Here is a 13,330-nt window from a genome sequence, read left to right as displayed (position 1 = left end):
CACGACCTACTCAAAAGTATACCCTAAATTCAATAATGGCATTAAATTTACCGTACATAATTACTGAAGGATCACACCTACATTCCAACTTATTTACACAGATGGATAATTTCACTCTAAATCGTATTTGAAATAGCTTCAAACCCACGTGCCGCAACGTCACCTATTCTGCCACAATAAATAGCGATCCCCAGACTTCCGCAGTACATTCCGGTGTTGACTCCTCCTGGATCTCCGCATCTCAGCACCATGCGTCTGTTTCTTCTGCTGGTGTGCGCCATCGCAGGTGCACGATCGCAATGCAATCCGTCCCCTACAAGGGCTGTTGGCCTCAAGGCGCCAGCACAGATCTGCAGTGGGGACCTCATCTTCGACGAGAAATTTGATGACTTCGATTTAGAAACCTGGGGCCACGAGAAAACTGCCGCTGGCGGAGGGGTAAGTCTGATCGAACCTTCAAACTACAGAGTCTTCATGAAAAAGTATTTTTCAAATTAGTTCAAGTTATTAAAAAAATTCTTTGAATAGAATTAAAGAAAATATTTCAGTCTTTTCCAGTACCTTATTTACTTACTTACAAATGGCTTTTAAGGAACCCGAAGGTTCATTACCGCCCTCACATAAGCCCACCATCGGTCCCTATCCTGTGCAAGATTAATCCAGTCTCTATCATCACACCCCACCTCCCTCAAATCCATTTTAATATTATCCTCCCATCTATGTCTCGGACTCCCTAAAGGTCTTTTTCCCTCCGGCCTCCCAACTAACACTCTATATGCATTTCTGGATTCGCCCATACGTGCTACATGCCGTGCCCATCTCAAACGTCTGGATTTTAAGTTCCTAATTATGTTAGGTGAAGAATACAATGCGTGAAGTTCTGTGTTGTGTAACTTTCTCCATTCTCCTGTAACTTCATCCCGCTTAGCCCCAAATAATTTCCTAAGCACCTTATTCTCAAACACCCTTAACCTATGTTCCTCTCTCAGGGTGAGAGTCCAAGTTTCACAATCTTACAGAACAACCGGTAATATAACTGTTTTATAAATTCTAACTTTCAGATTTTTTGACAGCAGACTGGATGATAAGAGCTTCTCAACCGAATAATAACACGCATTTCCCATATTTATTCTGCGTTTAATTTCCTCCCGAGTATCATTTATATTTGTTACTGCTGCTCCAAGATATTTGAATTTTTCCACCTCTTCGAAGGATAAATCTCAAATTTTTATATTTCCATTTCGTACAATATTCTGGTCACGAGACATAATCATATACTTTGTCTTTTCGGGATTTACTTCCAAACCGATCGCTTTACTTGCTTCAAGTAAAATTTCCGTGTTTTCCCTAATCGTTTGTGTATTTTCTCCTAACATATTCACGTCATCTGCATAGACAAGAAGCTGATGCAACCCGTTCAATTCCAAACCCTGCCTGTTATCCTGAACTTTCCTAATGGCATATTCTAGAGAGAAGTTAAAAAGTAAAGGTGATAGTGCATCTCCCTGCTTTAGCCCGCAGTAAATTGGAAAAGTATCAGATAGAAACTCACCTATACGGACTCTGCTGTATGTTTCACTGAGACACATTTTAATTAATCGAACTAGTTTCTTGGGAATACCAAATTCAATAAGAATATCATATAATACTTCCCTCTTAACCGAGTCATATGCCTTTTTTAAATCTATGAATAACTGATGTACTGTAGCCTTATACTCCCATTTTTCTCCATTATCTGTCGAATACAAAAAATCTGATCAATAGTCGATCTATTACGCCGAAAACCGCACTGATGATCCCCAATAATTTCATCTACATACGGAGTTAATCTTCTCAAAAGAATATTGGACAAAATTTTGTACGACGTTAACAAAAATGATATTCCTCGAAAGTCTTTTCCAGTACCAAATTATATAATTAGTAGGCTATAAATACATGAGGATGAATTTTATTTAAAAATTAAGTTTCATGTACATGAACAATAAATTCTTTCCTCTCGTATATACCCGACTAATACGTGATAGTATTAGTGGGTATTGGAATGAAGATTGAAATAATATTTGTCAGCTGCCAAGGCAATTTTTCAAGTTACATATGTTCAGTATATTTCAATGAAAATTAGGAGGTTGTACGAAATTCATAAACTACGAAATTTTATGAAGGGTTAATGTTATCAATATTATCTGTAGATTACTAAATAGAACTAAAAGACATAAGTGAAAAGGCTAACAACAAATTTTTAATTCTTATCTTGCTCCGAAATAAAAATAGGCGAATATTACTAAAATGTTTGCTCTAAATCTGAATTTAAAATACAAATTGCCCCATCACGTACCATTTTCCGGGAAAAGTGAATTGAATTTTTTATGAAAAAAACGTTTTATTATATTTTTTCAATGCTACTGATAAAATTACAACACACTAGGGATTCATAATACCTCATAATATTTGAAAAATGTATACTGAATACAAAAATTATGTTATATAGTTTAAAACTCAAAGCACACAACAACAATATAAATATTTCATATGTAGAATGAGAAAAATCTCGGAATTTGAACTTATCATTTAAAAAGTTTTTCTGGATAACTTCCATTTATAACTAGACCCGGAACTAGGCTATCTTTCACAAAGAACCAACAATAGTCTGAAAGCATGCTGGATGATGATCTTCCTTTATAGGCCTATCGCCTTTCCATTTCAGATATTTCTTGATGAAATTTTTCCCCATGCTCGTCGCTTACCGCTCGAAGGTTAGGATGAAAGAAATCTAAATGAGAATGTAAAAAGTGCATTTTTGAGAGATATATTACGCCCCTTTTCTCATATGTACTTAATATGGTTTCCACAAATTCTATGTAGTTGTCTGCCTTAGAATTTCTAAGGAAATTTGAGCAAACATCTTTCAAAGCGCGCTATGCCATTTTTTTCTGTAACGTAAAGTTGTTTCTCAAAGAAAGAGTCAGCCAAAACTTTGCGAATTTGTGGACCGCTGAAAATTCCCTCTTTTAATTTCCCTTCATTCAAATTGGTAAACTTTTCTTTTAAATACTGAAAACCACACCCTTGTTTGTTCATTGCGTAGACCTCACTTTGAACTGTTATTAAATTTACTGAATAGAAGGGACCAATATACGTTTATTTATTAGAAGTCGAAAAGAACATGTCAGCAACCATAAGAAACCGGCAATAGGTCATAGACTCATAAAATTGATTACCTTATCGAAAAGTGAAATCATAGTTCATCTTAAAAACTAAGAAAAGACATGCATTTTCGGATTCAGCGCACACAAAACCATATGGGACACATTGTTTTAAGTCCGAGCAGAATTCTTGTTGTTCAGTGTAATCAGTCGTTAGACTAACAAAATCTTTTGCACAATTACGGCGTTAATTTTTCTTACCTACAGAAATTAGTTTTCGTTTTAAGTTTCTAGTTGAGAAAAACATAATTATAGATTGCAAAAGCATTGTTATAAATAGAATTCAAATGTATAAGCAAACACATATAATCATATATAGACCAATATGCATGGATATGTAGGAATTTATCCACTACAGAAGCACGATAAATGTAAGTTTAAATCTTATAACTGAAGAAGTATAAGTGAGACTAACAGACGTACATCTATTCTTCATTAATATAGCATGGAAGATTCCCTCCTTGAAATTAGGCCTACTATTCTCATGCATGTATAGTCAAAAGTTAGAAGACTGATTGAAACCTCAAAAGTGATTTCAAAACGTCATAGCACATGATCCAACTAAACCAGGAGATAATGGGGTTATATGGCAAGTTCCTTTCCCCTACCATTACATCACTGACTCTAATAACACATTTCACTAATCATACTTAAGATGTATCCACGAAATTACTATCCCCGTCTCTGAAGAATGTTTTATACATTTAGAAACGATCTTTCTACAATAATCGAAGTTAATATCGATTTAGTAGGCCTATAGAAACGGAAAAGAGTCAGACTTCAAAATTTACTTCAATATCATGCACTGAAATAAATACAATTCAATTGTATATACGAGGTTGAATACATTTTTAAAATACTTACAGCGACAACTATGCGGTCTGTAGTAGTACTAATACTCCTTCCGTTTTACGTACATTTTAGAATGAACTGCATTAGAAAAGGCTACAAAACAAATATCCAATAATATCATACGTCTCGTAAAACAAACAACTTACTTATACGCATTTATTTCTATTATGCATTCCGCTAAATCTTTAGGTCTAAGCTTGTTTTCTGGCACTTTTAAATCTTGTTTTCTACGTACACAAACAGGTGTTACTGATAATAAATTCCGATAAGTTGTAACTCTGCCCAGAATTTAATTTCATTGTCGTAAACTCTTTCCAGAACTGGGAATTTGAAATTTACCTCAACAATCGATCCAACAGTTTCACAAAGGACAGTAAATTGTTCATCAAGCCCACTCTCACGTCTGATATCTACGGCGAAGAGTTCTTGGGAAGTGGAACTCTCAAACTGTACGGCGGAGCACCAGCTGATGAGTACGTATGATTTATACACTATTAAGTAATTCCACTGCTACAAACGGACTGCACATGGAGAATAAGCAAAACTTTTATTTCATACATCATAAGAAAGTACACTTCGCCCAGGCGTTCTTCAGCCTGTGGCAGCACTGTCGTTTTGAAAGTAATATATATGTACGGATCTTCTTATTTTTCACATTAGGACGATGCCTATTAATATAGAAATCGTTTCTATGTAAACATCAACGTAAAAAAATAGTGTCTTATTTTGCATTTTTTGACGTTTTCGAACTAATAGATCATTCTTATATTTTTCTCGGCATTTTTGGTCATTTTTAATACTTTGAAGAACTTTTAGACCATTTGGAATGCATTTTACTTTCTTCTTTAACGATAGGTCTGTTAAATCATTTTCTGAGCAAATAAGTCAGTAGTAATTACCTACTGAAAAAGTGAATAACAGTGAAGTTTGAGTTTTATTGTTTGGAACAGACTCTAAAGTCCATCACTCATTCCACTGAAGGCTTCACTTCACACAACGGAAGTAATATAAAATGGTTAACAGCAGCTTAGTTTAAGTGAGGACTTCGACCGCTACTGTTCTTTTGTTGGTATGAGTGTGTCTTTATAATTAATGTTTGCAAGGGGGGAAACTTTCACTGTGTCCTGAACAGGACGTTATGTCCTCAACATGGTTTCAGAAGGGATGTTCGCCATTATCTAGGTCTAAAAATTACGTTGCAATATTTCACATCTCTTGTGTAACAACACTTAACGCTCATCTTCTCCAGCGAATCTATCATTTATCCTATCATTCTGTCATAGTGTGAACATAGTCCGGATGTGTCAAATAGTCTATTCATGGCTGGATTTTAAGAACAAATAAAACTGATCACTGCACACAAAGTATATTTTTCTATATTTACAAAATGTATAATATGTAAAACTCAAAATGTTTTTATAATGTCTAAGATTGCAAAGATCAAATATTATACAATGTATTCTGGAACTTGTTCCCGAAGGTGCACGAATCCATCCGACTATGGCTGTGAGCGTATGGGATTTGCTGACAAACTCTTGAATCCTATTATATCTGCAAGAATCCGAACTGTGGACTCGTTCAGTTTCGTATACGGAAAGGCTGAAGTGAGAGCGAAACTTCCAGCAGGAGATTGGCTGTGGCCAGGTATGACAGCTGAATATTGAAACCTTTTCAAATCTTAATATATTTTCAGAAAATTTATATTATTATTATTATTATTATTATTATTATTATTATTATTATTATTATTATTATTATTATTATTATTATTATTATTATTATTTTCATAGTTACTCGTAATTTATTACAATTTAGTAATATGGGAAGCTACACCTGTCTTGAAAACATATATGCTATATATTCGATAAAGCAATAAAGGAGAACAACAATCATTCAAACAAAAGACGTTATATCAAATTTCTTTCACTTTTAATCACATTCACAACCTTCAGAAACAAGAGCCAATTCCTTAAAATTCCAAATAGCATAAGTCACAATCGAGAACAAAAATATTTATAGCTATTACGGGATGCTATGAATCCCATGCCAATTTTCCCTATAATCGTTGTACCAGTAACTATATTCAACAGAATCAGGCTAATTTCACACTTCGTGAAATATATGTTTCCAAATCCCGTCAATATAGTAACCTTACATACCATTTTACCGGTCTCGTAACATACGTACCATTCTCCACATAATTCAATTGTCAACCATAACTGCACACCTCTATCAGACGACGAAAGAAATGCTATTGAAATAACTAAAAAACAACCGTTACAATTGCAAATACAGTGAAACATCTCATTTACGGACATCGAAGGGACGTAACAATCTGTCCGCATCTGAGAGGTGTCCTTTATTGGGGGGAGGCTCCCGAATGTAACAGTAAATTTATAATATGCATTATGTAGTCTATCTCTTTACGCCTTAAATGAAATGTATTGCTGTAGTTTAATTTTAAATACAGTCTACTGTACTATAATAAATTCTTTGCAACTTTGAACTACAGTAGATAAGACCGAAAAAGGAAAATACAGTACTGTGCCATGCAATTTTATTCTAGGTCTGCAGTTATGCAGTACTGTAATTTACAGTTTTCAACTTGACCTTTACGTTCAGGTGCCATGTCTCTCGAAACAGAACAACTGATTGAAGTGAAGAGAATAATCCTACTAACCCTATCATGTGTCGAATACAATTTCACGATCGCGGAAAACTTGGACCCATCAGACAGGTTAAATTTTATGACTGTTTATCCACCCGCTTCCAGTTAACAAGGGGTAGCCGGCTGGGCTAGTGGTAGCCTACGAGACCCTTATTGTCTTCTTTCATGCTAAGGAATTTCAGTACAGTTCTCAAAACTAAATTTTCCATTTTTGTAACACATTAGGCTTAAAATCCAAGTTCTGTCCACAGTCAGGAGGTAAAGCAAGCTTTAGGACTGTGAAACAGCTGTCCGTGTCCGTGTCTGAGAGTGTCCGTAAACGAGAGTTAAATTTATCATTATTTCTATATTATTTGAGTTGGGACATAAAAATCTATCCGTATATGAGGTGTGTGCGTATCTTGGGGATGTACGTAAGAATAGGTTTCACTGTACTGCAAGGAAAAAGGACAAAGTAAAAAAAAAAAAGATACTTACGTTATATAGGATGTTTCATAATTCCTATTACAAACTTCTAGGGTTAGTAGAGGGGACAAAGTACATAAAGTTTTGATTAGGAACTTATGTCCGGAAATGTAACGTTTCGATGCAGAATAAATTTGAAGATCGATTTGATTTACAATCTCTCGCTTCACGCAATGCAAACAAAATGGGCTGAGGGCGACTTCTGCAGTCTCCTGATATCGTGTGTCTTCTGTCCATCTCCTTGGCCACTACGGTCGCCAGATTTAACTCTCGACTTTTTCCTTTGGGGCCACGTGAAGAACCTTGTTTATGAGACTCCTGTAGAGTCGGAGGAAGATCTTCTTGTACGAGTTCTGGCGGCAGGAGAAAGTATTCAGCACACACCAGATCTCGTGGGGCGTGTGTATGAAAACATGCTTCGCAGGTACACTTTGTGCAACGAACATCAGGGTCGCCACGTGGAACCATTCTTGTAGTGCACACTGGCAAGAGCTCATTGTCTCTAGTGAAGTGAAAGATGTGAAATCGATTCGACCTTCAAACTTATTTTGCATCGAAACGATACATTTCTGAACATGGGTTCCCAATCAAAGCTTTATCTACTTAGTCCCCTATACAATCCCTAGAAATTTGTAATAGGAATTATGGAACATTCTGTATAAAGTTATTACTATACTGTTTTCGCTGTAAGAAAAATCCTAATGTAAACTCAAGCACGTGGCTGTCATACCCGTGATTGGCTCCCAGACGAAACACTCACACGATGCAGGAAAATATAGTTCGTATTTGGAAACTATCATCTTGTATTATTTGAAAATAAAAAATTGAATTCTAGTTGTTGAATACGATGAAACATATAACTTCACTCATATGTAAAACGACATGTAAAAGAAAAGCTACTTTTATATTTTGTTATGTACTATGAACGCGGATGAATGCAAACAGTAATACCGAAGTAGTCTGTTCTTGTAACAAGCTGGCGTCACTTGAGCTCGTAGTTGTTCACGTAAGCACGTGGTACTGAAGTATGGCTTCTGTATCCTCGGTGTGTGTGGTTATTGAACATAAGGGTGGAAATCCTGTCAAAAGCGGAGAAAAACAAATAGTTTTAAATGTATATAATAAGTTATGTGAGTTTTAATTAGAGTAATTATAAAGTAAATGTTTCCTAAGCAAACGAATGCATATAGTGAGGTTAGGCCTACTTGACGAGTAACGGGAAATGTTTAACATGAAACAGAATGTACAACAGTAGGCGGGAACACGTACTGAGAATCTATGGCGCCAAACAGCGGCCAATGAAGCCTCACTTCAGTCACGTGCTATTGTTTACATTAGGATTTTTCTTACAGCGAAAAGATTATATATTTATGGATAATCAAAGATTTTCTTCAGCAATAAACAACTTCTAATTTATCTCTAGCAATTTGGTTGCTACCAAGATTCAACAAGTATGGAGGATGGCCGGCATCTGGTGAGATTGATCTCAGTGAAGGCAGGGGAAATCTTAATTACATCGCGCCATCTGGACAGAATATAGGATCGGAACTCAGTTCCTCCACATTGCACTTCGGCCCTTTCTGGCCTTACAACGGCTACATCCACGCCCATTTTGAAAAAAATACGGCACCTGGTCAAGGTTTTGATAAGGATTTCCATCGCTTCCAGTTGGAATGGACGCCAGGTTAGTACGGTGAAGTATATTCGCTTTCAAAGATAATATTTGCATAGTTTTATATAAAAGTTAAATTTCCATCAAAGTATTATAGAATTAAATTATGGTTTATTTAACGACGCTAGCAACTGCAGAAGTTATATCAGCGTCGCCGATATGCCGGAATTTTGTCCCACAGGAGTTCCCTTACATGCCAGTAAATCTACTGACATGAGCCTGTTGCATTTAAGCACACTTAAATGCCATCGACCTGGGCCGGGATCGAACCCGCAACCTCGAGCACAGAAGGCCAAACGTGTTATAGACTTCTCTTAAAATTCTATTGCTGAGATTTGGGGTAATAAATATTAAGGCAGATCATCATATCACATTTTCTTTACGTTAAAATATCATTACATTTTTCGACCTTAAATGTACAGCCCAAGAAAAGCTTCTTCTCGAATATGACAAAAAAAAATAACAGATTTTAACTTGTGTGAAAATTAATTAACCCTTTGAAGCACAAATTAATTTTTTATATTTTTCATATCATGGATCATACCAAAGCTTCAATCATTTTTTTTTTTCAACATTTTAACCCTGCACACAATTTCAAAACAGAGATGGCATCTCTATGTATACTCAAGAGATGGTTCCTTGGTGGAATATCTGTGCCAGAAAAGTTAAAAATAAAGAAAACGGTGGTTCTTCTGAATAACCACTATGCCGCAAAGGGTTACATAATACCTAAGTTAAGAAATAATCGATATATCTATGCATTTTTATTGCTCAAACCAGAATGCATACAAGAGAAATAATGGGCAATTCAGAACAGAAACTAAAGGATAAAATTTCTAAGGCTATGTGAGCAAATTCAAAGAATTCAAATTAATTTTTACATGGATTGGGGTAGCTTTTGAGATATTAACTGCCTATAACGGAAAAAATTCTCAATAAAAACTATTCATACTTTGTATATAATCACAACTATACTGTAATTTACATCTTCCAGATTACATGCAATTCAGCATTGATGACGAAGTTATCGGCAGAGTAGCTCCTGGAGACGGTGGATTCTGGGAACTGGGCCAGTTCAGCCAACAAGTTGGAACTATAGATAACCCATGGCAATATGGAAACAAGATGGCCCCATTCGACCAACCGGTAATTACGTATAGTAAATCTTCGGAAAAAAAAAGAGACAATTACTCTTAAATTCGAAAAAAGTAATCAGAAATATATCATCCGTGCTTTGAAAGTAATACAATAGCAAATACATTAACTCCTATTTTTTGTTAAACAGAATTTTTCAGAATTTATTTCCAAAAAAAAAAATAGAAGACTGTTCCTTCAATTATATAATCATCAATTTAATACAAAACATCTATAAGGAAAACGCTGAAGTTAGAAGTTATATTTCCAATGCTGTTATTTGGCATTGGGTAAATACATTACCATATCATGGCCTTCATTTTTACATTCGGAAAAATTGTACAGACTTCTATCCCAGCAAGCAAAGCATTTGGACTACAACATTCCCACCAGCAAGAACTTATAATACTCCTATAAAACACACAGTTGTGTCTATTCAATTTCGGATATAAATAAGGTCTAGGTTTGCCAATGAAGTATTAAAACACAAACATATTCCACCTATTATTTCATTTTCTATAAATAATACTGAAATCATATACCAAGTCCCACTTTTTTATTTCAAATCATTATTCAAATGTTAATGGTCCACCACTTGCTCTTTTAACATAGATACTCAAACTCAATTTTTCATTATATTTAATGTTTAATGAAAATAAAATTACAAGCTCTCAAAACATATGATATCAAAAGTCTCGCTTGATAAAAGTCACTACAATATAATATTATCAATACAATCAAATTAACCAGATTGTATTATGTTTCAATTGTAGTTCTACTTCGTCCTGAATCTCGCCTGTGGAGGTATAAATTACTACTTCCCTGATGATGCCCAGAATCCAGGAGGAAAACCATGGCTGAATACATCGCCAACGGTAATTCAGATCAAGTTCTTAATTAACCCTCAAGAATATTCATAAATGTTTATTGTAATTTAGAATTGTTATAAATCTGATAAATATTGTGCCTCTGGCTCTCTTTTCAACGAGTGAGCTCATCCGCTTGCAGAATTGAACAGTCACATTTCTGCTGAAATGATATGATATACTCGTATTTCATATTTACAGACTGAAAAATATGATTTACACATTGATCCATTTCATTTCATTCAATCATTCATTATTAATTCAATCGTTTTATAGATTTATTTATATATATTATTTATTTATTTATTTATTTATTTATTTATTTATTTATTTATTTATTTATTTATTTATTTATTTATTTATTTATTCATTCATTCATTTACTTATTTATTTATTTATTTATTCATTCATTCATTCAGTCATTCAATATTAATTCAATTGTTTTAAATATTTATTTATCCAGTCATTCAATATTAATTCAATCGTTTTATAGATTTATTTTCTTATTTATTTACCTGTCTATTTATTTATTTATTTATTCAGTCATTCAATATTAATTTAATCGTTTTATAGATTTATTTTCTTATTTATTTACCTGTCTATTTATTTATTTATTTAGTTATTTAATATTAATTCAATCGTTTTATAGATTTATTTTCTTATTTATTTACCTGTCTATTTATTTATTTATTTATTCAGTCATTCAATATTAATTTAATCGTTTTATAGATTTATTTTCTTATTTATTTACCTGTCTATTTATTTATTTATTTATTTAATATTAATTCAATCGTTTTATAGATTTATTTTCTTATTTATTTACCTGTTTATTTATTTATTTACTTACTTACACTTATTTATATATTTATTTACTTATTTACTTACTTATTATTTATATATTTATTTACTTATTTACTTTATTTATTTATTTATTTATTTATTTACTTATATATTTACTTATTTATTTACTTACTTATTTACTTATTTATTTACTTATTTGCTTACTTATTAACTTATTTGCTTGCTTACTTGCTTACTTGCTTGCTTACTTACTTGTTTACTTACTTATTTATATATTTATTTACTTATTTATTTATTTATTTATTTATTTATTTATTTATTTATTTACCTATATATTTACTTATTTATTTACTTACTTATTTACTTATTTATTTACTTATTTGCTTACTTATTAACTTATTTGCTTGCTTACTTGCTTACTTGCTTGCTTACTTACTTGTTTACTTACTTACTCATATATTTATTTATTTATTTATTTATTTATTTATTTATTTATTTATTTATTTATTTATTTATTTATTTATTTATTTACTTATTTATTTATCTATATATTTATTTATTTTTGTAGCCATTTGCTAATTTCAATATCTACTGATCTTTCCAGGCTTCAACAGATTTCTGGAATGCCAGAAACAACTGGCTCCCAACTTGGCACCTTGACGTCAACAATGGAGAAAGTGCAGCAATGCAGGTGGACTACATTAAAGTCTGGGCTCTTTAAACTTGCCCACACTTCAGACTGCGCTACGCTACATCAACAAGCCTATTAACGTGTCATTCCAGAAAAGATTCTCATGGCAGTTTGCCGTTACCACGAATAAATGTATTTTGTAACCTTACGCAATAAAGTTACATCAAAATATGCTTACGTGTAGTAATTTTATTTCAAAGTACTCTTTCCCAAATGTTTGCTGAATTTTGATAACGTGTATCATTCCACCATACTGATATTTTCCCATAATCCAAGAATTCTGGCAGTGAAAATCCTTCAATTTATTAAACAGAGGGTCTGTGACAATGTTGTGACTTCTAACTCGCTTATTTCTTCCTAAATCGGGTGGTTAAACCAAATACCTTACTATAATAATACCGGACAGCTAGCAGTTTTACGTGCGAACAACGATGGTGCTGCTACCTACCTGCCGGGATGGAGATACTCGCGAAACAAGCTGTAATCAACTGCAATGTATATTGTTGCTGGGCTAGTTAATTTGTTAATAGTTTTATGAATTAGTACTAGTGTTAAAATGTCAGGGTGTATATGTGCTGTTTATAATTGTGACAATTGCAGCATTACAAATTGCTCCAAATCGTACTTTCGATTTCCGACAGTTCATAAAACGTAAGTCAACAACATTCTTTAGTAGGCCTAATTCCTTCGTCTTTGTGTTGATAGAAAAATACAAATTAGTTTTTTTTTATTTAGACCTAATAAATAAATAGAAGTTAAAATGTATTGGATTTTAAGGTTTTATCAAATTAAGTTTTATTGTTGTCCACATGCCTTTACTAATATTATTACAAGCATCAGATTACTATCAATTTTATCTTTGCAGTTGTCTGCAATGCGTATATAAAACATTAGTTAAATTCATTCCTAATATCAGTTTGATTTTGTCTCGGTAAACCAAAGAAAAAATATGTAACAATTAATTACGGAAAGTAATAT

General features: G+C 33.2%; 1 protein-coding gene across 1 annotated transcript; it reads left to right on the top strand.

Annotated features, from left to right (window-relative positions):
* The first annotated feature begins 221 nt into the window (after positions 1–221).
* Positions 222–12,529, top strand: LOC138703797 (beta-1,3-glucan-binding protein-like). Its single transcript, XM_069831985.1, has 7 exons — positions 222–438; positions 4,374–4,528; positions 5,536–5,699; positions 8,612–8,872; positions 9,855–10,006; positions 10,768–10,869; positions 12,266–12,529. Exons 1-7 carry the CDS (start codon positions 250–252, stop codon positions 12,380–12,382), a joined length of 1,140 nt encoding a protein of 379 aa, XP_069688086.1. The 5' UTR covers positions 222–249; the 3' UTR covers positions 12,383–12,529.
* Positions 12,530–13,330: the final 801 nt, after the last annotated feature.

The sequence above is a fragment of the Periplaneta americana genome, chromosome 7 (assembly GCF_040183065.1).
Source record: "Periplaneta americana isolate PAMFEO1 chromosome 7, P.americana_PAMFEO1_priV1, whole genome shotgun sequence".
In the NCBI taxonomy this organism is placed as follows: domain Eukaryota; kingdom Metazoa; phylum Arthropoda; class Insecta; order Blattodea; family Blattidae; genus Periplaneta; species Periplaneta americana.
This window is presented reverse-complemented; position numbering and strand designations above follow the sequence as displayed.

Excerpts from the sequence above, each read along its gene's own strand:
- LOC138703797 (XM_069831985.1), top strand. The coding sequence starts at position 250 with ATGCGTCTGTTTCTTCTGCTGGTGTGCGCCATCGCAGGTGCACGATCG. Across the intron at positions 439-4,373 it reads AAACTGCCGCTGGCGGAGGG|AACTGGGAATTTGAAATTTA; the intron begins GTAAGTCTGATC and ends AACTCTTTCCAG. Across the intron at positions 10,007-10,767 it reads TGGCCCCATTCGACCAACCG|TTCTACTTCGTCCTGAATCT; the intron begins GTAATTACGTAT and ends TTTCAATTGTAG.